Consider the following 27,022-nt stretch of genomic DNA (forward strand, 5'->3'; position numbering starts at 1 on the left):
CACAATGGCTTCTAGAGCAAGACAGTTTGAGAGCAGCATTTTCAGTAAACAAATGGAGTGTCACCTCCATTTCTGTGTGTCACTGTGTATGTCACTGTGTGTGCGTGTGTGTGTCACTGTGTGCATGTGCGTGTATAATGTGTGTCATGTCTAGCTACCATAGAGATAATGGTGTGATATGACTTTGCCACATCTGATTGGAGGACTCCCACTCCTACCTGGAGTGGGACAGTGATCTGCATTCTGAACACGTCTGATTGGAGGACTCTCACCCCTACCTGGAGTGGGACAGTGATCTGCATTCTGAACACATCTGATTGGAGGACTCTCACCCCTACCTGGAGTGGGACAGTGATCTGCATTCTGAACACGTCTGATTGGAGGACTCTCACCCCTACCTGGAGTGGGACAGTGATCTGCATTCTGAACACGTCTGATTGGAGGACTCTCACCCCTACCTGGAGTGGGACAGTGATCTGCATTCTGAACACATCTGATTGGAGGACTCTCACCCCTACCTGGAGTGGGACAGTGATCTGCATTCTGAACACGTCTGATTGGAGGACTCTCACCCCTACCTGGAGTGGGACAGTGATCTGCATTCTGAACACATCTGATTGGAGGACTCTCACCCCTACCTGGAGTGGGACAGTGATCTGCATTCTGAACACGTCTGTCTGGATCTGTTAGTCAGCATGACCTCTAGACTAATGTCCTCTCTTGATTGAACCTTTATTTAGCCAGGAAAGGGGTTGAGAACAAATTATATTACGTTAATAATCTGATAATGCCCCATGTTTTATGTTGTGTGTAGGAACTGGGGGGAAATGACTATAGGCTGGTGTTAGAGAAGATGTGTCATTCACAATCGTATTGGTAGTTGTGTAATACTGTATTTGCTTCCATTCCTGACCTGTGTCTTTCCTCTGAATCATGCTTACATCATCGTGTGGCTCAGTTTTTCACTTCTTTTAACATTATTTTTGTAGTACACCTACACATGCACCTGGATTCATACTGTGTAGGGGGCTACTATAGAGAGCTGTTATAGATTCATACTGTGTAGGGGGCTACTATAGAGAGCTGTTATAGATGCATACTGTGTAGGGGGCTACTATAGAGAGCTGTTATAGATTCATACTGTGTAGTGGGCTACTATAGAGAGCTGTTATAGATTCATACTGTGTAGGGGGCTACTATAGAGAGCTGGTATAGATTCATACTGGTTAGTGGGCTACTATAGAGAGCTGTTATAGATTCATACTGTGTAGGGGCTACTATAGAGAGCTGTTATAGATTCATACTGTGTAGTGGGCTGCTATAGAGAGCTGTTATAGATTCATATTGTGTAGTGGGCTACTATAGAGAGCTGTTATAGATTCATACTGTGTAGGGGGCTACTATAGAGAGCTGTTATAGATTCATACTGTGTAGGGGGCTACTGTAGAGAGCTGTTATAGATTCATACTGTGTAGGGGGCTACTATAGAGAGCTGTTATAGATTCATACTGTGTAGTGGGCTGCTATAGAGAGCTGTTATAGATTCATACTGTGTAGGGGGCTACTATAGAGAGCTGTTATAGATTCATACTGTGTAGGGGGCTACTATAGAGAGCTGTTATAGATTCATACTGTGTAGGGGGCTACTATAGAGAGCTGTTATAGATTCATACTGTGTAGGGGGCTACTATAGAGAGCTGTTATAGATTCATACTGCGTAGGGGGCTACTATAGAGAGCTGTTATAGATTCATACTGTGTAGGGGGCTGTTATAGATTCATACTGTGTAGGGGGCTACTATAGAGAGCTGTTATAGATTCATACTGTGTAGTGGGCTACTATAGAGAGCTGTTATAGATTCATACTCTGTAGGGGGCTGTTATAGATTCATACTGTGTAGGGGGCTACTTTAGAGAGCTGTTATAGATTCATACTGTGTAGGGGGCTACTATAGAGAGCTGTTATAGATTCATACTGGTTAGTGGGCTACTATAGATAGCTGTTATAGATTCATACTGTGTAGGGGGCTACTATAGAGAGCTGTTATAGATTCATACTGGTTAGTGGGCTACTATAGATAGCTGTTATAGATTCATACTGTGTAGGGGGCTACTATAGAGAGCTGTTATAGATTCATACTGTGTAGGGGGCTACTATAGAGAGCTGTTATAGATTCATACTGTGTAGGGGGCTACTATAGAGAGCTGTTATAGATTCATACTGTGTAGGGGGCTACTATAGAGAGCTGTTATAGATTCATACTGTGTAGGGGGCTACTATAGAGAGCTGTTATAGATTCATACTGTGTAGGGGGCTACTATAGAGAGCTGTTATAGATTCATACTGTGTAGGGGGCTACTGTAGAGAGCTGTTATAGATTCATACTGTGTAGGGGGCTACTATAGAGAGCTGTTATAGATTCATACTGTGTAGGGGGCTACTATAGAGAGCTGTTATAGATTCATACTGTGTAGGGGGCTACTATAGAGAGCTGTTATAGATTCATACTGTGTAGGGGGCTACTATAGAGAGCTGTTATAGATTCATACTGTGTAGGGGGCTACTATAGAGAGCTGTTATAGATTCATACTGTGTAGGGGGCTACTATAGAGAGCTGTTATATATTCATACTGTGTAGTGGGCTACTATAGAGAGCTGTTATAGATTCATACTGTGTAGGGGGCTACTATAGAGAGCTGTTATAGATTCATACTGTGTAGGGGGCTACTATAGAGAGCTGTTATAGATTCATACTGTGTAGTGGGCTGCTATAGAGAGCTGTTATAGATTCATACTGTGTAGTGGGCTACTATAGATAGCTGTTATAGATTCATACTGTGTAGGGGGCTGCTATAGATTCATACTGTGTAGGGGGCTACTATAGAGAGCTGTTATAGATTCATACTGTGTAGTGGGCTACTATAGATAGCTGTTATAGATTCATACTGTGTAGTGGGCTGTTATAGATTCATACTGTGTAGTGGGCTGCTATAGATAGCTGTTATAGATTCATACTGTGTAGGGGGCTGCTATAGATTCATATTGTGTAGGGGGCTGCTATAGATTCATACTGTGTAGTGGGCTACTATAGATAGCTGTTATAGATTCATACTGTGTAGTGGGCTGTTATAGATTCATACTGTGTAGTGGGCTGTTATAGATTCATACTGTGTAGTGGGCTGCTATAAATAGCTGTTATAGATTCATACTGTGTAGGGGGCTCCTATAGATACATACTGTGTAGGGGGCTGTTATAGATTCATACTGTGTAGTGGATACTATAGAGAGCTGTTATAGATTCATACTGTGTAGGGGGCTGTTATATATTCATACTGTGTAGGGGGCTACTATAGAGAGCTGTTATAGATTCATACTGTGTAGGGGGCTACTATAGAGAGCTGTTATAGATTCATACTGTGTAGGGGGCTACTATAGAGAGCTGTTATATATTCATACTGTGTAGTGGGCTACTATAGAGAGCTGTTATAGATTCATACTGTGTAGGGGGCTACTATAGAGAGCTGTTATAGATTCATACTGTGTAGGGGGCTACTATAGAGAGCTGTTATAGATTCATACTGTGTAGTGGGCTGCTATAGAGAGCTGTTATAGATTCATACTGTGTAGTGGGCTACTATAGATAGCTGTTATAGATTCATACTGTGTAGGGGGCTACTATAGAGAGCTGTTATAGATTCATACTGTGTAGTGGGCTACTATAGATAGCTGTTATAGATTCATACTGTGTAGTGGGCTGTTATAGATTCATACTGTGTAGTGGGCTGTTATAGATTCATACTGTGTAGTGGGCTGCTATAGATAGCTGTTATAGATTCATACTGTGTAGGGGGCTGCTATAGATTCATACTGTGTAGGGGGCTGCTATAGATTCATATTGTGTAGGGGGCTGCTATAGATTCATACTGTGTAGTGGGCTGCTATAGAGAGCTGGTATAGATTTATACTGTGTAGTGGGCTGTTATAGATTCATACTGTGTAGTGGGCTGTTATAGATTCATACTGTGTAGTGGGCTGCTATAGATAGCTGTTATAGATTCATACTGTGTAGGGGGCTGCTATAGATTCATACTGTGTAGGGGGCTGTTATAGATTCATACTGTGTAGTGGGCTGCTATAGAGAGCTGGTATAGATTCATACTGTGTAGGGGGCTGCTATAGATTCATACTGTGTAGGGGGCTGCTATAGATTCATACTGTGTAGGGGGCTGCTATAGATTCATATTGTGTAGGGGGCTGCTATAGATTCATACTGTGTAGTGGGCTGCTATAGAGAGCTGGTATAGATTTATACTGTGTAGGGGGCTGCTATAGATTCATACTGTGTAGGGGGCTACTATAGAGAGCTGTTATAGATTCATACTGTGTAGTGGGCTACTATAGATAGCTGTTATAGATTCATACTGTGTAGTGGGCTGTTATAGATTCATACTGTGTAGTGGGCTGCTATAGATAGCTGTTATAGATTCATACTGTGTAGGGGGCTGCTATAGATTCATACTGTGTATTCATACTACACAGTATGAATCTATAACAGCTATCTATAGTAGCCCACTACACAGTATGAATCTATAGCAGCCCCCTACACAGTATAAATCTATACCAGCTCTCTATAGCAGCCCACTACACAGTATGAATCTATAACAGCCCCCTACACAGTATGAATCTATAGCAGCCCCCTACACAATATGAATCTATAGCAGCCCCCTACACAGTATGAATCTATAGCAGCCCCCTACACAGTATGAATCTATACCAGCTCTCTATAGCAGCCCACTACACAGTATGAATCTGTTATATGGGGCTGTTATAGATTCATACTGTGTAGTGGGCTGCTATAGAGAGCTGGTATAGATTCATACTGTGTAGGGGGCTGCTATAGATTCATACTGTGTAGGGGGCTGCTATAGATTCATATTGTGTAGGGGGCTGCTATAGATTCATACTGTGTAGGGGGCTGTTATAGATTCATACTGTGTAGTGGGCTGCTATAGAGAGCTGGTATAGATTTATACTGTGTAGGGGGCTGCTATAGATTCATACTGTGTAGTGGGCTACTATAGATAGCTGTTATAGATTCATACTGTGTAGTGGGCTGTTATAGATTCATACTGTGTAGTGGGCTGTTATAGATTCATACTGTGTAGTGGGCTGCTATAGATAGCTGTTATAGATTCATACTGTGTAGTGGGCTGCTATAGAGAGCTGGTATAGATTCATACTGTGTAGGGGGCTGCTATAGATTCATACTGTGTAGGGGGCTGCTATAGATTCATACTGTGTAGGGGGCTGCTATAGATTCATATTGTGTAGGGGGCTGCTATAGATTCATACTGTGTAGGGGGCTGTTATAGATTCATACTGTGTAGTGGGCTGCTATAGAGAGCTGGTATAGATTTATACTGTGTATGGGGCTGCTATAGATTCATACTGTGTAGTGGGCTGCTATAGAGAGCTGGTATAGATTTATACTGTGTATGGGGCTGCTATAGATTCATACTGTGTAGGGGGCTGTTATAGATAGATGTTATAGATTCATACTGTGCGGGGCGCTGTTATAGATTCATACTGTGTAGTGGGCTGTTATAGATTCATACTGTGTAGTGGGCTGCTATAGCTTGGCTGAATAACAAATATTATAACGTTTTCCATTGTATTCTGTTAGAAATGTTTATGATGTGTATATTTATAGCTTCATATCCAAATTAAAATAAAGAACATCTCCAGATTACTTTGGGCCTGTGGAGGAATCATATGAAGACATTTATAATTCAGACAACTGTCTCTCGATGTAATTCAACATCTCCTCATCAATACACATCAACATCAGTGACACATCAACCAGGAGAACATGCAGTATTTTAGACCAGAAATAGTGTCTCCTGTTCTGCACTGAAATATCCCAGTTTATATAAGCATGTGAGCTGCTCTGCCTCATACTTGTTTTGACAGCATGTCATTCATAAACACATGTTAGACAGACCTGATGTTAAGAGCCATGCTGAATATGTGTTCTAATGTCTCTGCCTGGAAAGCTGGGATTCCCAACCTGCCGTGTGTTGCTTCCTGATCTGACATCGGGAAGTGTTGCTGCTTGGCATTGGGGTGGAAATCCCTTAGGGAATCTTTGAGAGGGAATTGATATAATGACTTTGTGTACATTGTGTTAACACATTTCTCTGTTTGTGTGCGTGTGTGTGTGTGCGTGCATTTGGCTTTGTCTGTGTGTGTTTGGTTGTATGGGGCTACGCTGGGTTGGCCTGGGTCTGGCTGTGTGTGTCTGTGTGTGGGTCTGCCCGTCTTTACCCCTCCTCCCCTCTACCCCCTCCATAGCTCCAGGAGGCCAAGCAGATGGAAAGGGAGAGGCCCCGGCAGCACACCCAAGTCACCCAGGAACAGGAACCGGACTCACCCCAGCTCCAGCAGCACGTCTACCTCCCAGCCAAGGGCCCTCCCCGGGAGGCCAACGGCCCCACCACCCCCTCTACACCCACACCCACTTCCACCCCCACCACTCCTATCCCAACCCAGGGGGCCACGGAGGAGGAGCAGGGGGAACATGGGATGGTGTATGAGAGGCCAGACCCAGAGAACGGCTCTGAGTTCAGCACAGCAGAGAACCATCAGACAGAGGCGGCAGCAGCACAGTGTGAGTTTCACCTTAGGACGGACGGACGGACGGACGGAAAATAAAATATATATATACTGTCAAGGTGGTGTGTAAACAAAACTGCTTAAAAATTTGGCAAGATAAGAAGTTGAGGTATGGGGGAGACAAAATACTGATACCTACATATAAAAACATAGGAACTGTTCACATTGGAAATAACAATTTTTTCAGAATGGCACAAATTCCCCGATATCAGGGTACTCATGTCAACATGTTTGCTTTCAGAGCATATTTGATCCCAAATTATAAGGGGGAGAGATACCTCGGTGTCTCAGACAGACAGACAGACAGACAGACAGACAGACAGACAGACAGACAGACAGACAGACAGACAGACAGACAGACAGATAAATATAGGCAGTCATGTTCAAGGTCAAACAGACAAAGAATTTCCCTCTCGCTCAGTACTTTGCAGTGTGTTTGAGGAAAGACATTTCCAGGGGTATTGTGCTCGGCTAGTACCTTGGCTGCTTTAGACAGTAACAAAGCCTCAACCTTGACATTTTTGTGTACTCAATATTGACAGAATTCTGGGACAAGATATTTTGTCTGTGTTAAATAAGCATTTGATGAGACAGCTTTCTCTTTAGGTGGTAATGCACTCGGCGGTAATGCAGCCCATAACTGCTTTCATTAGTGACTGACAGAGAGAAGGCATAGAAAAGAGATTGAGAGTGAGAAAAAGACTCATCCAAAGATTCAATAATCATTTTGTTTCCAAATTACTCACTGCTTTCAACACAAACACACATCCACGCACAATGTATTCAGGGAAGATGTGGTAGCTGATACCAGTGACTACTGTTTATCTGGTCAACATTGACAATTACAGTATCAAAGGCTAATGCTCAGTCTCACTCAGAGAAAACACTTTCTTTACTCAATCTGTCAATTCACTGTTTCCCATCTTACATTTTTTAAGTGTATTCATTCGGGTTCTTTTAAATGGACTTTGACTAAACTTTTACTTGTGTTGTGTTCAAGGTGCTGCTCAGCGTGACCAAGAGACAGCAGTAGAGGAGGAGGAGCCTAACTATGAGGAGAAAGCCCAGGAGATCGTCCAGAGCATCCTACAGGAAGTCGTCAACACCATCGTTGGAGGTAACTCTATGCATCTGAAATCACATTTGTGTCTGCGGTCAGTTAAGTCAACAATGGACTTTTGTTGATACAAAATAATTTCAGAATGAGAAGTCTGGAGAGTTTAGGCATTACTGTGTGTTTACTTGTTTGTCCTATCTAGAAAGAGAGAGAGCTGTGTGTCTCAGTGCTATTTTGACCCTTGCATACTAAACCACTCCAAAGGGTACTGCCTGAACCCTGCTCATCTGTGTTCAGATGCCAAGGAGCCTGCTAGCGAGACCAAGCAGCCCACAGAGATTATGGAACCCACTGAGGTCATCACCAAGGTAACAGAGGTCACAGAGGTGGCGGAAGACGAGGGGGCGCTGGGCAGCGACAGCGAGAATGTCCATGCCAACGGAATCCCCGGCACGCCCATCTCTGCCAGCTTCACTCAGTCGCTGCCCGACGACAGGCTGTCCGTCTGCTCCAATGATACACAGGTGAGAGGGATTGACCTGACTGTCACCACGGCGACACACTTTCCTCTACAAAGAGATTTTGTGCTAGCATGGGTGTCTGTTTTAACAGACAAATAAAACTGTTTAAATACCCAGTCTGATAAAAAAAAAAATATTACATTTAAAGGGTTTATCAATTTGTAAAAAGGAACATGGAAGTCATTAGTAACATGAGGAATTAAAGAGCTAAGGGTTATTCAATCCCTCTGCTGCTGCAGTCATAAAGGGAAAGGGGGATCTTCTGCATTTAACCCAACCGCTCTGAATGAGTGTCTGTCTTCTAGTCTGCTGGGGTTGATTCCAACATGATTCATAGATTATCTCCTCTCAGTTCCTCTGAATCAGATTGTCTGTCTTCTAGTCTGCTGGGGTTGATTCCATCATGATTCATAGATTATCTCCTCTCAGTTCCTGTGAATCAGAGTGTCTGTCTTCCAATCTGCTGGGGTTGATTCCAACATGATTCATAGATTATCTCCTCTCAATTCCTCTGAATCAGAGTGTCTGTCTTCCAGTCTGCTGGGCTTGATTCCAACATGATTCATAGATTATCTCCTCTCAGTTCCTCTGAATCAGAGTGTCTGTCTTCCAGTCTGCTGGGGTTGATTCCAACATGATTCATAGATGATCTCCTCTCATTTCCCCTGAATCAGATTGTCTGTCTTCCAGTCTGCTGGGGTTGATTCCAACATGATTCATAGATGATCTCCTCTCAGTTCCTCTGAATCAGAGTGTCTGTCTTCCAGTCTGCTGGGGTTGATTCCAACATGATTCATAGATGATCTCCTCTCAGTTCCTCTGAATCAGAGTGTCTGTCTTCCAGTCTGCTGGGGTTGATTCCAACATGATTCATAGACTATCTCCTCTCAGTTCCTCAGGTTATTATAGTGATATTTGAGCACTGTAATTATCTATACTCTAGAACCAAAAAGGGTTTTTCGGCTGTCCCCATAGGAGAACCCTTTGAAGAACAGTTTTTGGTTCCAGGTATAACCCTTTTGTTTCCAGGAAGTACCCTTTTGATTTCAATGTAGAACCCTTTCCACAGAGGGTTCTACCTGGAACCAAAAAGGGTTATACCTGGAACCAAAAAGTGTTCTCCTATGGGGACAGCGAATAATCCTTTTTGGAACCCTTTTTTTCTAAGAGTGTACGATTTACAGTCTTACACAATCGAGGTTGAACAGATACATTAATTGGAAGCATTTATTTCACACTCTTTTTGTCAAATGGGGAATTCAATTTGGATGATAATTGACTCTTGATAATTGACTCTTGATTAAACTTTTTTGATGTAGACCATCTGTTTGTGTTTCTGCGTTAGGAGTCGGGGGCGACCACAGGCCCAGTACCAGGTGCTAAGTTCTCCCATATTCTCCAGAAGGATGCCTTCCTAGTGTTTAGATCGCTCTGCAAGCTGTCTATGAAGCCTCTGTCAGATGGACCGCCAGACCCAAAGTAAGTTGAGTTCCTGTATCAGGAATCTTATTATTGCTTGGTTTTAGAGAATTGATAGAGGATCAGTAGATGTATTACCCTAGTAAATAGGCTATTACGGGTTTATTTTTGGAGTGTCTTCCTTAGTTGAATCATGTCTTGTGGAGGGTAGCCAAGTTATTAGTTGGGAGTGTTGTGATGGTTGGTGTGTGTTTGGATGAAGCATCACTTAGGTGATTATTGGTTCTGTATCGCTTCCTGTGGTCCCTGTTTTTTCTCCCTCTGCAGAACAGGAAATTACAAGGGAAAAATATCTAATCAGATTTGATCTTTGATCCAATATAAGGGAGATTACATTTCGGTGTTCTTCTGTATGCATTTCCCAGCCTGTTACAGCCAAAGAAGCATCTGATTTGCTGGATCTGATAGCAGTTTTTACGTAACAGGATTTCCTGAATCTGGTTTCTGTATGGTAACTCAATTCTGACTGTCTGTCTCCCATCGCCATCATTCTCCCAATGGCCCATGTGGCCTAACACTCTATCCGCATTGGCTAGTGAGAGTTCTGGCCCAGTGTTCCTATAGTGTTGTCAGAGTTCTGTTTAAGAACACAAGAGAGATGTTTCGTCTTCTAGACAATGGTGGAATGGATCCCTGTTTATCACAGGCCTTTGTCAGGGGTGACAGGGAAGATGGCTGTGCCACCAGAGGAAGGGCTGTGCTCAGTGTCTGTAAGACAGAACGCCTTTTCACCCACAGAGAGATTTACTCCATGACTGGCTCTGGTGATACCCGGACGACACACAGGAGACCTGCTTTATAGCTGTGTAACTTACAACAGATGCTTTGAACATGACTTTTTAGGGATTACAAATCAGTATAGAATCTTGCTGTTGTAATTTGTTAATAAAAGATTCAAGTTTGGCATATTACCTTGTTTTTTTGTCACCTCAAATTGGCTTTAAGGAAGCACACCGACAGTCCTCAACAGTCAAATGGGGAAGTTATCAAACTCCAAGGCTGCATGGCATGTTCAGTTCAACCCACTGACTATGAACACCACACATATGATTTATGTTTAGCATGTATACATTTCAAAATGTTGAAAACATGCCCTGGGTAATTTGTCGTGTTGTTCATGGCTCAGGTATGTTTTGTTCCTTTGGATTTTCTATGGTTCAAATGGTTGATTTGTTATTGTACTGAAAATGTACCCTGCCTCCCTTTTCCGGGCCCAGCTGAAATTATAAAGTTGTCCGGTTTCCCTTGCGCTGCAGGCTCCATTGACTTTTTCCATTTTGTTACGTTACAGCCTTATTCTAAAATTGATTAAATCATTTTTTTATTCATCAATCTGCACACAATACCCAATAATGACAAAGCAAAAACAGGTTTTTATACATTTTAGAAAATGTATTTAAAAAAAATAATTACTTAAATATCACATTCACATAAGTATTCAGACCCTTTACTCAGTACTTTGTTAATGCACCTTTGGTAGCGATTACAGCCTCACGTCTTCTTGGGTATGACGCTATAAGCTTGGCACCTGTATTTGGGTAGTTTCCCTCATTCTTGAAAAACATCCCACAGCACGATGCTGCCACCCAAGCTTCACTGTAGGGATGGTGCCAGTTTTCCGCCAGACGTGACACTTGGCATTCAGGCCAAAGAGTTCAATCTTGTTTTCATCAGACCAGAGAATCTTGTTTCTCATGGTCTGAGAGTCTTTAGGTGCCTTTTGGCAAACTCCAAGTGGGCTGTCATGTGCCTTTTACTGAGGAGTGGCTTCCGTCTGGACACTCTACCATAAATGCCTGGTTGGTGGAGTGGTGCAGAGTTGGTTATCCTTCTGGAAGGTTCTCCCATCTCTACAGAAGAACTCTGGAGCTCTGTCAGAGTGACCATCTGGTTCCCTGACTAAGGCCTTCTCCCCCGATTTCTCAGTTTGGCCGGGCGGCCGGCTCTAAGAAGAGTCTTGGTGTTTCCAAACTTCTTCCATTTAAGAATGATGGAGGACACTGTGTTCTTGGGGACCTTCAATGCTGCAGAAAAGTTTTAGTACCCTCCCCCAGATCTGTGCCTCGACACAATCCTGTCTTAGAGCTCTACGGACAATTCCTTTGATCTCATTGCTTGGTTTTTGCTCTGACATGCACTGTCAACTGTGGGACCCTATATAGACAGGTGTGATCCTTTCCAAATCATGTCCAATCAATTGAATTTACCACAAGGAGACTCCAATCAAGTTGTAGAAACATCTGAAAGATGATCAATGGAAACAGGATGCACATGAGCTCCATGTCAAGTCTCATAGCAAAGGGTCGGAATACTAATGTAAATAAGGTACTTATTTTTTTAAATTTGCAAACATTTCTAATAGCCTGTTTTCGCTTTGTCTTTATGGGGTATTGTGATGTCATTATGGGGTATTGTGATGTCATTATGGGGTATTGTGATGTCATTATGGGGTATTGTGATGTCATTATGGGGTATTGTGTGTAGATTGAGAGGGACATTTTTTATAACCCATTTTAGAATAGGGCTGTAAATTAACAAAATGTGGAAAAAGTCAAGCGGTCTGAATACTTTCCGAATGCACTATATTTCTGTATGCTACATTAATATCAGTCTGTCTGTAGAGGAGGGCTTGGGAGCATTACAGATAGGAAGCCAGTCACTGCAAATAAATACATATTTTGGGTTCCTACTCCTCCATCTAACAGCTGTTTAGAAATACGGGTCGGACTTATGGATAGGGGACAATATAATTATCGAACTATAATGATCTATTACGGAAATATGCCTTCTCTACGTTGTAACATATGGTGTTTGTATGTGCAGATCTATAATTGGAAATGTTATTGGAAAAAGGAAAACAGCTCCAGCTCATCTCGCTAGGTCAGGCTCTTAGTATAGAGGTGGACATTAGGCGGACATCCCCAGATCCCCTGACTGCCACCAGACCATTAGGATTCTCTGTCAGTTGTGGGTCAACCAGGAAGTGCTGCTAATAACTGAATCAGATGGTGTCTCACAGAGCACCTGTTATTGATGCATTTCTGTCAGGGGTTGGCTGGCCATCTGGCATTTCGGCCTAAGGGCCTGAATAACTTGTTGTTTTTTGTTGTTGTGCAAAATTATAATTATCTGGCTAATAATGGGATCCTCAAGGGAAAATGGGCCAGTGTAGGGGCCTCAAGAAAAAAGAATTGGCCGGTGTGTTAGAAATGCCTGGGCCATTTTTGGTCCTAGTCCACCCCTGATCTCTGTCTTCATCCCACAATAATAAATACATTATCAGGGGTCACTTCATGTGCATATTAAGCTGATTGATGGCATATGGTATAAATCAAGGGAAAATTCAGCAGGCACAACGTTTTTGGAACGTTCAGATATAAATATGCTGGAACAAACATCTCTGACATTTATAATAAGGAGTCACATGGGCTCTATTCATGGCATTTCTATCTACAACGTTTGACAATGTTTGGCTACTGAACATATAAATAATTCTTATTCCTGTTGCACTTGAATGTTAGAAGTCTGAATCAATGCCTCTTTCGGTCTCCTGCCAGGTCCCACGAGCTGCGCTCCAAGGTGCTGTCCCTCCAGCTGCTGCTGTCCATCCTGCAGAACGCTGGGCCCGTCTTCAAGACCAACGAGATGTTCATCAACGCCATCAAGCAGTACCTGTGTGTGGCGCTGTCTAAGAACGGTGTCTCCTCCATCCCAGAGGTCTTCTCGCTCTCGCTTTCCATCTTCCTCACCCTCCTCTCCCACTTCAAGACCCACCTCAAGATGCAGATTGAGGTAGCTACCTACATTTAGGTTTTTCCTCTGTCGCAAAAGATTAAGCTGCGGATTCCGTTTTTTTGTTCCATTATGGGGGACTAACTGAGCTACCTGACCAGCTATTAGTCCAAATAGTATTTATTTTCCTCCCCAAAGTCACAAACCACTATTCCTCTTTCATATTGCTTCTAATATTCCTCCTTTCTTGTCCTACTTGAAAACCCATCAACATGCAGGCCGAGACACTGTTCTGTTCTGTCGCTGAATAGCTGTCCTATCCCCAAATGCCAATCTTTCCTGTTCCCTCTCCCAATGTTGTAAACCTCTCAGCTCTCAATACAGCAGGCACCTGACACAGGTGATTAATGGGAGATGAAGTTTATCAGAGGGGCACAGTAATGTAGTTCTGTCTCAGTGCGATTGAGTTTCAGTATTACCTGTTAGCTGTTGCTTCTGATTTGTAGTCCACTTCCACAGTGGTCTGGTTGTAATATTTCCTCATGCTGAAGTTGATGACTTAATCTACCCGCGACTGTTTGTGGCCATGAAGGAAATCATCGTATTTTCCGGAGACAGATGTTGTTGGTTGAGATGTTATGATTTCATAGTTGAGCGGTCAGCCTGCAGTGAGATGTATGTGTTTATGGCTTTGTTACACTGGATAGTTCTGTAAATGAAGATTTATGAAGCTTTCCTCGTCTCGGCCTCTTTGTGTCCTCATATTTAACTGTCACGGTTTGTTTTGCTGCGCAGGTGTTCTTCAAGGAGATTTTCCTGTACATTCTGGAGACGTCCACAAGCTCCTACGACCATAAATGGATGGTCATACAGACCCTCACCAGAATATGTGCAGGTGAGTGTGTGTGTGTGTGGTGTCAATTTGAAATGCTCTCTGTGGTACAGCGCATCAACGTCAATTACAAGTCAAGTACCAACTGTCCCTCATGTCTCCTCCCTCAGATGCCCAGGGTGTGGTGGATATCTATGTGAATTATGATTGTGACTTGAATGCTGCTAATATCTTTGAGAGGCTGGTGAATGACCTCTCGAAGATCGCACAGGGCCGGGCAGGCCACGAGCTTGGCACAACACCACTCCAAGTAAGACTGACCAATGGCTAAAGAAAAGTTTATTTCTTTGTGTATTTGGTACTTGTACAGTGGGGCAAAAAAGTATTTAGTCAGCCACCAATTGTGCAAGTTCTCCCACTTAAAAAGATGAGAGAGGCCTGTAATTTTCATCATAGGTACACTTCAACTATGACAGACAAAATGAGAAAAGAAATTCAGAAAAATGTAGGATTTTTAATGAATTTATTTGCAAATTATGGTGGAAAATAAGTATTTGGTCACCTACAAACAAGCAAGATTTCTGGCTCTCACAGACCTGTAACTTCTTCTTTAAGAGGCTCCTCTGTCCTCCACTCGTTACATGTATTAATGGCACCTGATTGAACTTGTTATCAGTATAAAAGACACCTGTCCACAACCTCAAACAGTCACACTCCAAACTCCACTATGGCCAAGACCAAAGAGCTGTCAAAGGACACCAGAAACAAAATTGTAGACCTGCACCAGGCTGGGAAGACTGAATCTGCAATAGGTAAGCAGCTTGGTTTGAAGAAATCAACTGTGGGAGCAAATATTAGGAAATGGAAGACATACAAGACCACTGATAATCTCCCTCAATCTGGGGCTCCACGCAAGATCTCACCCCGTGGGGTCAAAATGATCACAAGAACGGTGAGCAAAAATCCCAGAACCACACGGGGGGACCTAGTGAATGACCTGCAGAGAGCTGAGACCAAAGTAACAAAGCCTATCATCTGCAAGGGCATTGAAGATGAAACGTGGCTGGGTTTTTCAGCATGTGGCCTAGCCAGTCTCCAGCTCTCAACCCCATTGAAAATCTTTGGAGGGAGTTGAAAGTCTGTGTTGCCCAGCAACAGCCCCAAACATCACTGCTCTAGAGGAGATCTGCATGGAGGAATGGGCCATAATACCAGCAACAGTGTGTGAAAACCTTACAGAAAACGTTTGACCTCTGTCATTGCCAACAAAGGGTATATAACAAAGTATTGAGATAAACTTTTGTTATTGACCAAATACTTATTTTCCACCATAATTTGCAAATAAATTCATTAAAAATCCTACAATGTGATTTTCTGGATTTTTTTTCTCCCATTTTGTCTGTCATAGTTGAAGTGTACCTATGATGAAAATTACAGGCCTCTCTCATCTTTTTAAGTGGGAGAACTTGCACAATTGGTGGCTGACTAAATACTTTTGCCCCACTGTATATTGCTCTAAAGTTGATGTAACATTTCTCTGTTCCCACCAGGAGTTGACCCTGAGGAAGAAAGGCCTGGAGTGTCTGGTGTCCATCTTGAAGTGTATGGTAGAGTGGAGTAAAGACCAGTATGTCAACCCCAACTCCCAGACCAGCCTTGGTAAGAGACTGACCAAACTTCAGTTACCCTGAGGCTGGTGGGAACAGGTGTGCCACTGGGTTGGATTTAGATCCTGAGGAAAACTGTTTAGCCATTCTTCAAGTGCACCGTTCTGCCTGCTCCTTTGTGGAGGATCAAAGGGTTTGGATGCACAGTTGGAGTCCTCCACTATTTGGAGTGTATTTGATATATTCCACTTACATCACTCTGACTTCCCACATCCTAGAACTTCAATTCTCCATATCAGCAATGGTGGAACCCTAGAGTGTGTATTTACCATATTTATAGCCGCTGATGCATGGGGGCATATTGTGCTTATCTACCTTTTCCTGTAGAATGGTAAAACTATGAGCAAAGGGAAGATGGCCAAGGCTTTACTCTCAGTCAAACCTGCCTGAGGCTACCGTTCATCACTAGGGTTAACTGGGGTTAGAGGGAAGAGTGGTATTCATCAATACAGCTATAGCATATTCCCTGAGACAGAAGACTAGCCATTAGCATTCATCAGTAGCCTACAGATTGTACAGACCCTGAGAGGGAAGGCTAATTCAATACTGTACCCTGAGAGAGAAGGCTAGCGTTCATCATTATGGCTAGCACAGACCCTGAGAAAGAGATCGATGGCTAGCATCCATCAGTGTGGCTAGCCCAGTCAGACCCTGACAGGACAGGCTCTCCCTCAGCAGCACTGAAAGGCAGGCTAATACACCAGGGCAGGGCAGGCTAACTCAATACCCTGAACCGGCTGATGAGGAAAAGCCATGGTGCGACAGTCAGTGCTCCTGGATAAGACCCCCGGCTTGCTTCAGAATGAGCTGAGAGGAATCATTCCTGTTCGATCCTTTAACCAAGTAGGAAGGGAGGGCTCTAATGAAGGGAGGGAAAGAGAGCTTTAACGAAGGCAAGGAAGGAAGCAGGGAAGTGGAGGCTCTGAGAGGGGTGCCAGATATCCCCACATATCCCCCTCGAGAGGATCTCTACAAGGCTAGCCTCAGGCTACCTTCTGGCACTCAGAGAGCTAACTCTACCAAGTCACGGAAGGCAGCAGAACTAACAAACAGCATTACTGCTACAGGGGTTAGGGTTAGTCACCATGCCAAAGTCACCATACAGCTAGTGCCAACTCATTTAGTGACCATGCCGAAGTCACCATACAGCTAGTGCCAACTCATTTAGTGACCATGCCAAAGTCACCATACAGCTAGTGCCAACTCATTTAGTGACCATGCCGAAGTCACAATACAGCTAGTGCCAACTCATTTAGTGACCATGCCGAAGTAGACAGTATGTCTTGGTCTCCTACGCTTTTAGGTTACTTCAAACAAAATGTTTTTCTGAGTCAGTGAAAGTGCATCCTAATTATGCAATTTTCCATGTAGATACTGTATTTCAGCTAATGCATTGTGTTTCTGAAAACGTGTTTTTACATCATTACATAGATAATACCTCTCCACTTTCTCTTAATTTCGGTCTTTTCCTCTTTGTTCTCTGGTTGGCTCACTTCACAGGAAGAGCAGGTAATGGCAGAAAGGTGTGGAGTGTTTGGTAGACTGGTTGCTGTAGCAACAGTAGGGGTCATTGGGACCTAGATAGAGTGTGGAGGGGGCTACGGTGGCTGTGACTAGTACTGTGAGTGTTATTTAGATGCCTTATCTACCTTTCATTTGCATAATCTCATGTTACTTGCTTTCAAACGCTGTAGGTTCTGGATAGATTTTGAGTTTTTTAAGCCAGCTCTGTGTACAATATGGGAAAAAACACCACTGGTTATACTGTACATTGTGATTAGAACTAGTAAACGTTGAAGAGAGTTTTGCTACCTTGGCTGTGCACCCTCCTCTCTCTAACCTGGCTGTGCCACCCACCTCCCTCTACCCTGGCTGTGCACCCTCCTCTCTCTAACCTGGCTGTGCCACCCACCTCCCTCTACCCTGGCTGTGCAACACTCCTCCTCCTCTACCCTGCCTGTGCCACCCTCCTCTCTCTTACCTGGCTGTGCCACCCACCTCCCTCTACCCTGGCTGTGCAACACTCCTCCTCCTCTACCCTGGCTGTGCCACCCACCTCCCTCTACCCTGGCTGTGCCACACTCCTCCTCCTCTACCCTGCCTGTGCCACCCACCTCCCTCTACCCTGGCTGTGCCACCCTCCTCCTCTACCCTGGCTGTGCCACCCTCCTCCCTCTAACCTGGCTGTGCCACCCACCTCCCTCTACCCTGGCTGTGCCACACTCCTCCTCCTCTACCTTGGCTGTGCCACCCTCCTCTCTCTAACCTGGCTGTGCCACCCACCTCCCTGTACCCTGGCTGTGCCACACTCCTCCTCCTCTACCCTGGCTGTGCCACCCACCTCCCTCTACCCTGGCTGTGCCACACTCCTCCTCCTCTACCCTGGCTGTGCCACACTCCTCCTCCCTCTACCTTGGCTGTGCCACCCTCCTCTCTCTAACCTGGCTGTGCCACCCACCTCCCTCTACCCAGGCTGTGCCACACTCCTCCTCCTCTACCCTGGCTGTGCCACCCACCACCCTCTACCCTGGCTGTGCCACCCTCCTCCCTCTAACCTGGCTGTGCCACCCACCTCCCTCTACCCTGGCTGTGCCACACTCCTCCTCCTCTACCCTGCCTGTGCCACCCACCTCCCTCTACCCTGGCTGTGCCACCCTCCTCCTCTACCCTGGCTGTGCCACCCTCCTCCCTCTAACCTGGCTGTGCCACCCACCTCCCTCTACCCTGGCTGTGCCACACTCCTCCTCCTCTACCTTGGCTGTGCCACCCTCCTCTCTCTAACCTGGCTGTGCCACCCACCTCCCTGTACCCTGGCTGTGCCACACTCCTCCTCCTCTACCCTGGCTGTGCCACCCACCTCCCTCTACCCTGGCTGTGCCACACTCCTCCTCCTCTACCCTGGCTGTGCCACACTCCTCCTCCCTCTACCTTGGCTGTGCCACCCTCCTCTCTCTAACCTGGCTGTGCCACCCACCTCCCTCTACCCAGGCTGTGCCACACTCCTCCTCCTCTACCCTGGCTGTGCCACCCACCACCCTCTACCCTGGCTGTGCCACCCTCCTCCCTCTAACCTGGCTGTGCCACCCACCTCCCTCTACCCTGGCTGTGCCACACTCCTCCCCCTCTACCTTGGCTGTGCCACCCTCCTCTCTCTAACCTGGCTGTGCCACCCACCTCCCTCTACCCTGGCTGTGCCACACTCCTCCTCCTCTACCCTGGCTGTGCCACCCACCACCCTCTACCCTGGCTGTGCCACACTCCTCCCTCTACCCTGGCTGTGCCACACTCCTCCTCCTCTACCCCGGCTGTGCCACCCACCTCCCTCTACCCTGGCTGTGCACCCTTCTCCCTCTACCCTGGCTGTGCCACCCACCTCCTCCTCTACCCTGGCTGTGCCACCCTCCTCCTCTACCCTGGCTGTGCCACCCTCCTCCTCTACCCTGGCTGTGCCACCCTCCTCCCTCTACCCTGGCTGTGCACCCTCCTCCCTCTACCCTGGCTGTGCACCCTCCTCCCTCTACCCTGGCTGTGCACCCTCCTCCCTCTACCCTGGCTGTGCCACCCTCCTCCTTCGCTACCCTGGCTGTGCCACCTTCCTCCCTCTACCCTGACTGTGCACCCTCCTCCCTCTACCCTGGCTGTGCACCCTCCTCCCTCTACCCTGGCTGTGCACCCTCCTCCCTCTACCCTGGCTGTGCACCCTCCTCCCTCTACCCTGGCTGTGCCACCCACCTCCTCCGCTACCCTGGCTGTGCCACCCTCCTCCTCTACCCTGGCTGTGCCACCCTCCTCCCTCTACCCTGGCTGTGCACCCTCCTCCCTCTACCCTGGCTGTGCACCCTCCTCCCTCTACCCTGGCTGTGCACCCTCCTCCCTCTACCCTGGCTGTGCACCCTCCTCCCTCTACCCCGGTTATGCCAACCTCCTCCTTCTCTACCCTGGCTGTGCCACCTTCCTCCTCTACCCTGGCTGTGCACCCTCCTCCCTCTACCCTGGTTATGCCACCCTCCTCCTTCTCTACCCTGGTTGTGCCACCCTCCTCCTCTGCTACCCTGGCTGTGCCACCCTCCTCTCTCTACCCTGGCTTTGCACCCTCCTCCCTCTACCCTGGCTGTGCCACCCTAAAACTTCTCTACCCTGGCTGTGCCACCCTCCTCCTTCTCTACCCTGGCTGTGCACCTTCCTCCTCTACCCTGGCTGTGCACCCTCCTCCCTCTACCCTGGTTGTGCCACCCTCCTCCTTCTCTACCCTGGCTGTGCCACCTTCCTCCTCTACCCTGGCTCTGCCACCCTCCTCCTCTACCATGTGCTCTGCTCTATGAAGTTGTTGAGTGGAGGAAGCACACTGCCAGCTCACATTACCCTGATGGTGTCCTGAATGTTTTAGAGAGTTTCCGATGGGTAATTAGATCCCTTACCAACGTACAATGTCTCTTACAGCCAGACAACCACCATGGACCTGATTCACCCACAGAACAGTAGCATCAGACCTGCCTGTTCTGCCCTGTTCTGTCCCCTCAGGCTACACACACAGAACTACCTCCATGTTACACAACACTACCTCCATGTTACATGCTACACAACACTACCTCCATGTTACAACACTACCTCCATGTTACACAACACTACCTCCATGTTACACAACACTACCTCCATGTTACACAACACTACCTCCATGTTACACAACACTACCTCCATGTTACACAACACTACCTCCATGTTACACAACACTACCTCCATGTTACACAACACTACCTCCATGTTACACAACACTACCTTCATGTTACACAACACTACCTCCATGTTACACAGCACTACCTCCATGTTACACAACACTACCTCCATGTTACACAACACTACCTCCATGTTACACAACACTACCTCCATGTTACACAACACTACCTCCATGTTACAACACTACCTCCATGTTACACAACACTACCTCCATGTTACACAACACTACCTTCATGTTACACAACACTACCTCCATGTTACACAACACTACCTTCATGTTACACAACACTACCTCCATGTTACACAACACTACCTCCATGTTACACAACACTACCTTCATGTTACACAACACTACCTCCATGTTACACAACACTACCTCCATGTTACAACACTACCTCCATGTTACAACACTACCTCCATGTTACAACACTACCTCCATGTTACAACACTACCTCCATGTTACAACACTACCTCCATGTTACACAACACTACCTCCATGTTACACAACACTACCTCCATGTTACATGCTACACAACACTACCTCCATGTTACACAACACTACCTCCATGTTACACAACACTACCTCCATGTTACACAACACTACCTCCATGTTACACAACACTACCTCCATGTTACACAACACTACCTCCATGTTACACAACACTACCTCCATGTTACAACCTCCATGTTACACAACACTACCTCCATGTTACACAACACTACCTTCATGTTACACAACACTACCTCCATGTTACAACACTACCTCCATGTTACACAACACTACCTCCATGTTACACAGCACTACCTCCATGTTACACAACACTACCTCCATGTTACACAACACTACCTCCATGTTACACAACACTACCTTCATGTTACACAACACTACCTCCATGTTACACAACACTACCTCCATGTTACAACACTACCTCCATGTTACAACACTACCTCCATGTTACACAACACTACCTCCATGTTACAACACTACCTCCATGTTACACAACACTACCTCCATGTTACACAACACTACCTCTATGTTACATGCTACACAACACTACCTCCATGTTACACAACACTACCTCCATGTTACACAACACTACCTCCATGTTACACAACACTACCTCCATGTTACACAACACTACCTCCATGTTACAACACTACCTCCATGTTACACAACACTACCTCCATGTTACACAACACTACCTCCATGTTACACAACACTACCTCCATGTTGCACAACACTACCTCCATATTACAACACTACCTCCATGTTACACAACACTACCTCCATGTTACAACACTACCTCCATGTTACACAACACTACCTCCATATTACACAACACTACCTCCATGTTACACAACACTACCTCCATGTTACACAACACTACCTCCATGTTACACAACACTACCTCCATGTTGCACAACACTACCTCCATATTACAACACTACCTCCATGTTACAACACTACCTCCATGTTACACAACACTACCTCCATGTTACACAACACTACCTCCATGTTACAACACTACCTCCATGTTACAACACTACCTCCATGTTACACAACACTACCTCCATGTTACAACACTACCTCCATGTTACACAACACTACCTCCATGTTACAACCTCCATGCTACACAACACTACCTCCATGCTACACAGCACTACCTCCATGCTACACAACACTACCTCCATGTTACACAACACTACCTCCATGTTACACAACACTACCTCCATGTTACAACACTACCTCCATGTTACACAACACTACCTCCATATTACACAACACTACCTCCATATTACAACACTACCTCCATATTACAACACTACCTCCATGTTACACAACACTACCTCCATATTACACAACACTACCTCCATGTTACACAACACTACCTCCATAGTACAACACTACCTCCATAGTACAACACTACCTCCATATTACACAACACTACCTCCATGTTACACAACACTACCTCCATGTTGCACAACACTACCTCCATGTTACACAACACTACCTCCATGTTACACAACACTACCTCCATGTTACACAACACTACCTCCATGTTACAACACTACCTCCATGTTACAACACTACCTCCATGTTACACAACACTACCTCCATATTACAACACTACCTCCATATTACACAACACTACCTCCATGTTGCACAACACTACCTCCATGTTACACAACACTACCTCCATGTTACAACACTACCTCCATGTTACACAACACTACCTCCATATTACAACACTACCTCCATATTACACAACACTACCTCCATGTTGCACAACACTACCTCCATGTTACACAACACTACCTCCATGTTACAACACTACTTCCATGTTACACAACACTACCTCCATGTTACAACCTCCATGCTACACAACACTACCTCCATGTTACAACACTACCTCCATATTACACAACACTACCTCCATGTTACACAACACTACCTCCATGTTACACAACACTACCTCCATGTTACACAACACTACCTCCATGCTACACAACACTACCTCCATATTACAACCTCCATGCTACACAACACTACCTCCATGTTACACAACACTACCTCCATGTTACACAACACTACCTCCATGTTACACAACACTACCTCCATGTTACACAACACTACCTCCATGTTACACAACACTACCTCCATGTTACACAACACTACCTCCATGTTACACAACACTACCTCCATGTTACAACACTACCTCCATGTTACACAACACTACCTCCATGTTACAACCTCCATGCTACACAACACTACCTCCATGTTACAACACTACCTCCCTATTACACAACACTACCTCCATGTTACACAACACTACCTCCATGTTACACAAGACTTCCATGTTACACAACACTACCTCCATGTTACACAACACTACCTCCACGTTACACAACACTACCTCCATGTTACACAACACTACCTCCATGTTACACAACACTACCTCCATGTTACACAACACTACCTCATGTTACACAACACTACCTCCATGTTACACAACACTACCTCCATGTTACAACACTACCTCCATGTTACACAACACTACCTCCATGTTACACAACACTACCTCCATGTTACAACACTACCTCCATGTTACACAACACTACCTCCATATTACAACACTACCTCCATATTACACAACACTACCTCCATGTTGCACAACACTACCTCCATGTTACACAACACTACCTCCATGTTACAACACTACCTCCATGTTACACAACACTACCTCCATGTTACAACCTCCATGCTACACAACACTACCTCCATGTTACAACACTACCTCCATATTACACAACACTACCTCCATGTTACACAACACTACCTCCATGTTACACAACACTACCTCCATGTTACACAACACTACCTCCATGTTACACAACACTACCTCCATGTTACACAACACTACCTCCATGTTACACAACACTACCTCCATGCTACACAACACTACCTCCATATTACAACCTCCATGTTACACAACACTACCTCCATGTTACACAACAATACCTCCATGTTACATAACACTACCTCCATGTTACACAACAATACCTCCATGTTACACAACACTACCTCCATGTTACACAACACTACCTCCATGTTACAACACTACCTCCATGTTACACAACACTACCTCCATGTTACAACACTACCTCCATGTTACACAACACTACCTCCATGTTACACAACACTACCTCCATGTTACACAACACTACCTCCATATTACAACCTCCATGTTACACAACACTACCTCCATGTTACACAACACTACCTCCATGTTACACAACACTACCTCCATGTTACACAACACTACCTCCATGTTACACAACACTACCTCCATGTTACACAACACTACCTCCATGTTACACAACACTACCTCCATGTTACAACCTCCATGTTACACAACACTACCTCCATGTTACACAACACTACCTCCATGTTACAACCTCCATGTTACACAACACTACCTCCATGTTACACAACACTACCTCCATGTTACACAACACTACCTCCATGTTACACAACACTACCTCCATGTTACACAACACTACCTCCATATTACACAACACTACCTCCATGTTACAACACCACCTCCATGTTACACAACACTACCTCCATATTACAACCTCCATGTTACACAACACTACCTCCATGTTACACAACACTACCTCCATGTTACACAACACTACCTCCATGTTACACAACACTACCTCCATATTACACAACACTACCTCCATGTTACACAACACTACCTCCATGCTACACAACACTACCTCCATATTACAACCTCCATGTTACACAACACTACCTCCATATTACACAATACTACCTCCATGTTACACAACACTACCTCCATGTTACAACACTACCTCCATGTTACACAACACTACCTCCATGTTACACAACACTACCTCCATGTTACACAACACTACCTCTATGTTACACAACACTACCTCCATGTTACACAACACTACCTCCATGTTACACAACACTACCTCCATGTTACAACCTCCATGTTACACAACACTACCTCCATATTACACAACACTACCTCCATGTTACACAACACTACCTCCATGTTACAACACTACCTCCATGTTACACAACACTACCTCCATGTTACACAACACTACTTCCATGTTACACAACACTTCCTCCATGTTACACAACACTACCTCCATGTTACACAACACTACCTCCATGTTACACAACACTACCTCCATGTTACAACCTCCATGTTACACAACACTACCTCCATGTTACACAACACTACCTCCATGTTACACAACACTACCTCCATGTTACACAACACTACCTCCATGTTACAACCTCCATGTTACACAACACTACCTCCATGTTACACAACACTACCTCCATGTTACACAACACTACCTCCATGTTACAACACTACCTCCATGTTACACAACACTACCTCCATATTACAACACTACCTCCATGCTACACAACACTACCTCCATATTACTACCTCCATGTTACACAACACTACCTCCATGTTACACAACACTACCTCCATGTTACACAACACTACCTCCATGTTACAACACTACCTCCATGCTACACAACACTACCTCCATGTTACAACACTACCTCCATGTTACACAACACTACCTCCATGCTACACAACACCACCTCCATATTACAACCTCCATGTTACACAACACTACCTCCATGTTACACAACACAAAGAATCTCACTTTTTTGGTTACTTCATGATTCCGTATGTGTTGTTTCATGGTTTTGATGTCTTCACTATTATTCTACAATATAGAAAATAGTACAAATAGAGAAAAACCCTTGAATGAGAAGGTGTATCCAAACTGTTGACTGGTACTGTATGTTTCAATTGAAAATGTTTAGTGTTGGCTTATTTGGCTGTGCTGGATTGCTGATTGCGTTGGGGTCCTAACACCAACTACGGTTTTTACTCATCTCTCTCAGACCATTGATTGTTCAATGTTCTTCTCCCTCCCCAGGTCAGGAGAAGCCCTCGGAGCAGGAGACCAATGAGACGAAGGCCCCAGAGACCATCAACCGCTACGGAAGCATCAACTCCCTGGACTCCACAGCCTCGTCGGGCATCGGGAGCTACAGTACACAGATGTCAGGGACAGACAACCCAGAGCAGTTTGAGGTTCTCAAACAACAGAAGGAGATCATCGAGCAGGGCATCGACCTGTAAGCCAGACTAGTGCTGCTATACTGTATACCTGAATATATCCATCTTATCCTGTATAGACAGCTGAATATATCCATCTTATCCTGTATAGACAGCTGAATATATCCATCTTATCCTGTATAGACAGCTGAATATATTCACCTTATCCTGTATAGACAGCTGAATATATCCATCTTATCCTGTATAGACAGCTGAATATATTCATCCTATCCTGTATAGACAGCTGAATATATTCATCTTATCCTGTATAGACAGCTGAATATATTCATCTTATCCTGTATAGACAGCTGAATATATCCATCTTATCCTGTATAGACAGCTGAATATATTCATCTTATCCTGTATAGACAGCTGAATATATCCATCTTATCCTGTATAGACAGCTGAATATATTCATCTTATCCTGTATAGACAGCTGAATATATTCACCTTATCCTGTATAGACAGCTGAATATATTCATCTTATCCTGTATAGACAGCTGAATATATTCATCCTATCCTGTATAGACAGCTGAATATATTCACCTTATCCTGTATAGACAGCTGAATATATTCACCTTATCCTGTATAGACAGCTGAATATATTCACCTTATCCTGTATAGACAGCTGAATATATTCA

General features: G+C 44.8%; 1 protein-coding gene across 7 annotated transcripts in view; it reads left to right on the forward strand.

Annotated features, from left to right (window-relative positions):
• Positions 1 to 27,022, forward strand: part of LOC110535318 (brefeldin A-inhibited guanine nucleotide-exchange protein 1) — a 108,380-nt gene that overhangs the window by 54,735 nt on the left and 26,623 nt on the right. For 4 of the 7 annotated variants that reach the window (XM_090189499.1, XM_090189500.1, XM_036934959.2 and 1 more), the window contains 9 exons: positions 6,352 to 6,667; positions 7,673 to 7,789; positions 8,027 to 8,253; positions 9,596 to 9,729; positions 13,287 to 13,521; positions 14,257 to 14,356; positions 14,464 to 14,603; positions 15,844 to 15,952; positions 26,200 to 26,401. In XM_090189499.1, the coding sequence (XP_090045625.1) occupies positions 6,352 to 6,667; positions 7,673 to 7,789; positions 8,027 to 8,253; positions 9,596 to 9,729; positions 13,287 to 13,521; positions 14,257 to 14,356; positions 14,464 to 14,603; positions 15,844 to 15,952; positions 26,200 to 26,401 (1,580 nt within the window). Of the gene's footprint in view, positions 1 to 6,351; positions 6,668 to 7,672; positions 7,790 to 7,993; positions 8,254 to 9,595; positions 9,730 to 13,286; positions 13,522 to 14,256; positions 14,357 to 14,463; positions 14,604 to 15,843; positions 15,953 to 26,199; positions 26,402 to 27,022 lie in introns of all 7 variants that reach the window. The other 3 variants (XM_090189498.1, XM_090189496.1, XM_036934957.2) reach the window with 1 other exon arrangement.

This window comes from Oncorhynchus mykiss, chromosome 11 (genome assembly GCF_057628025.1).
Source record: "Oncorhynchus mykiss isolate SJ-2025 chromosome 11, ASM5762802v1, whole genome shotgun sequence".
Lineage (NCBI taxonomy): Eukaryota > Metazoa > Chordata > Actinopteri > Salmoniformes > Salmonidae > Oncorhynchus > Oncorhynchus mykiss.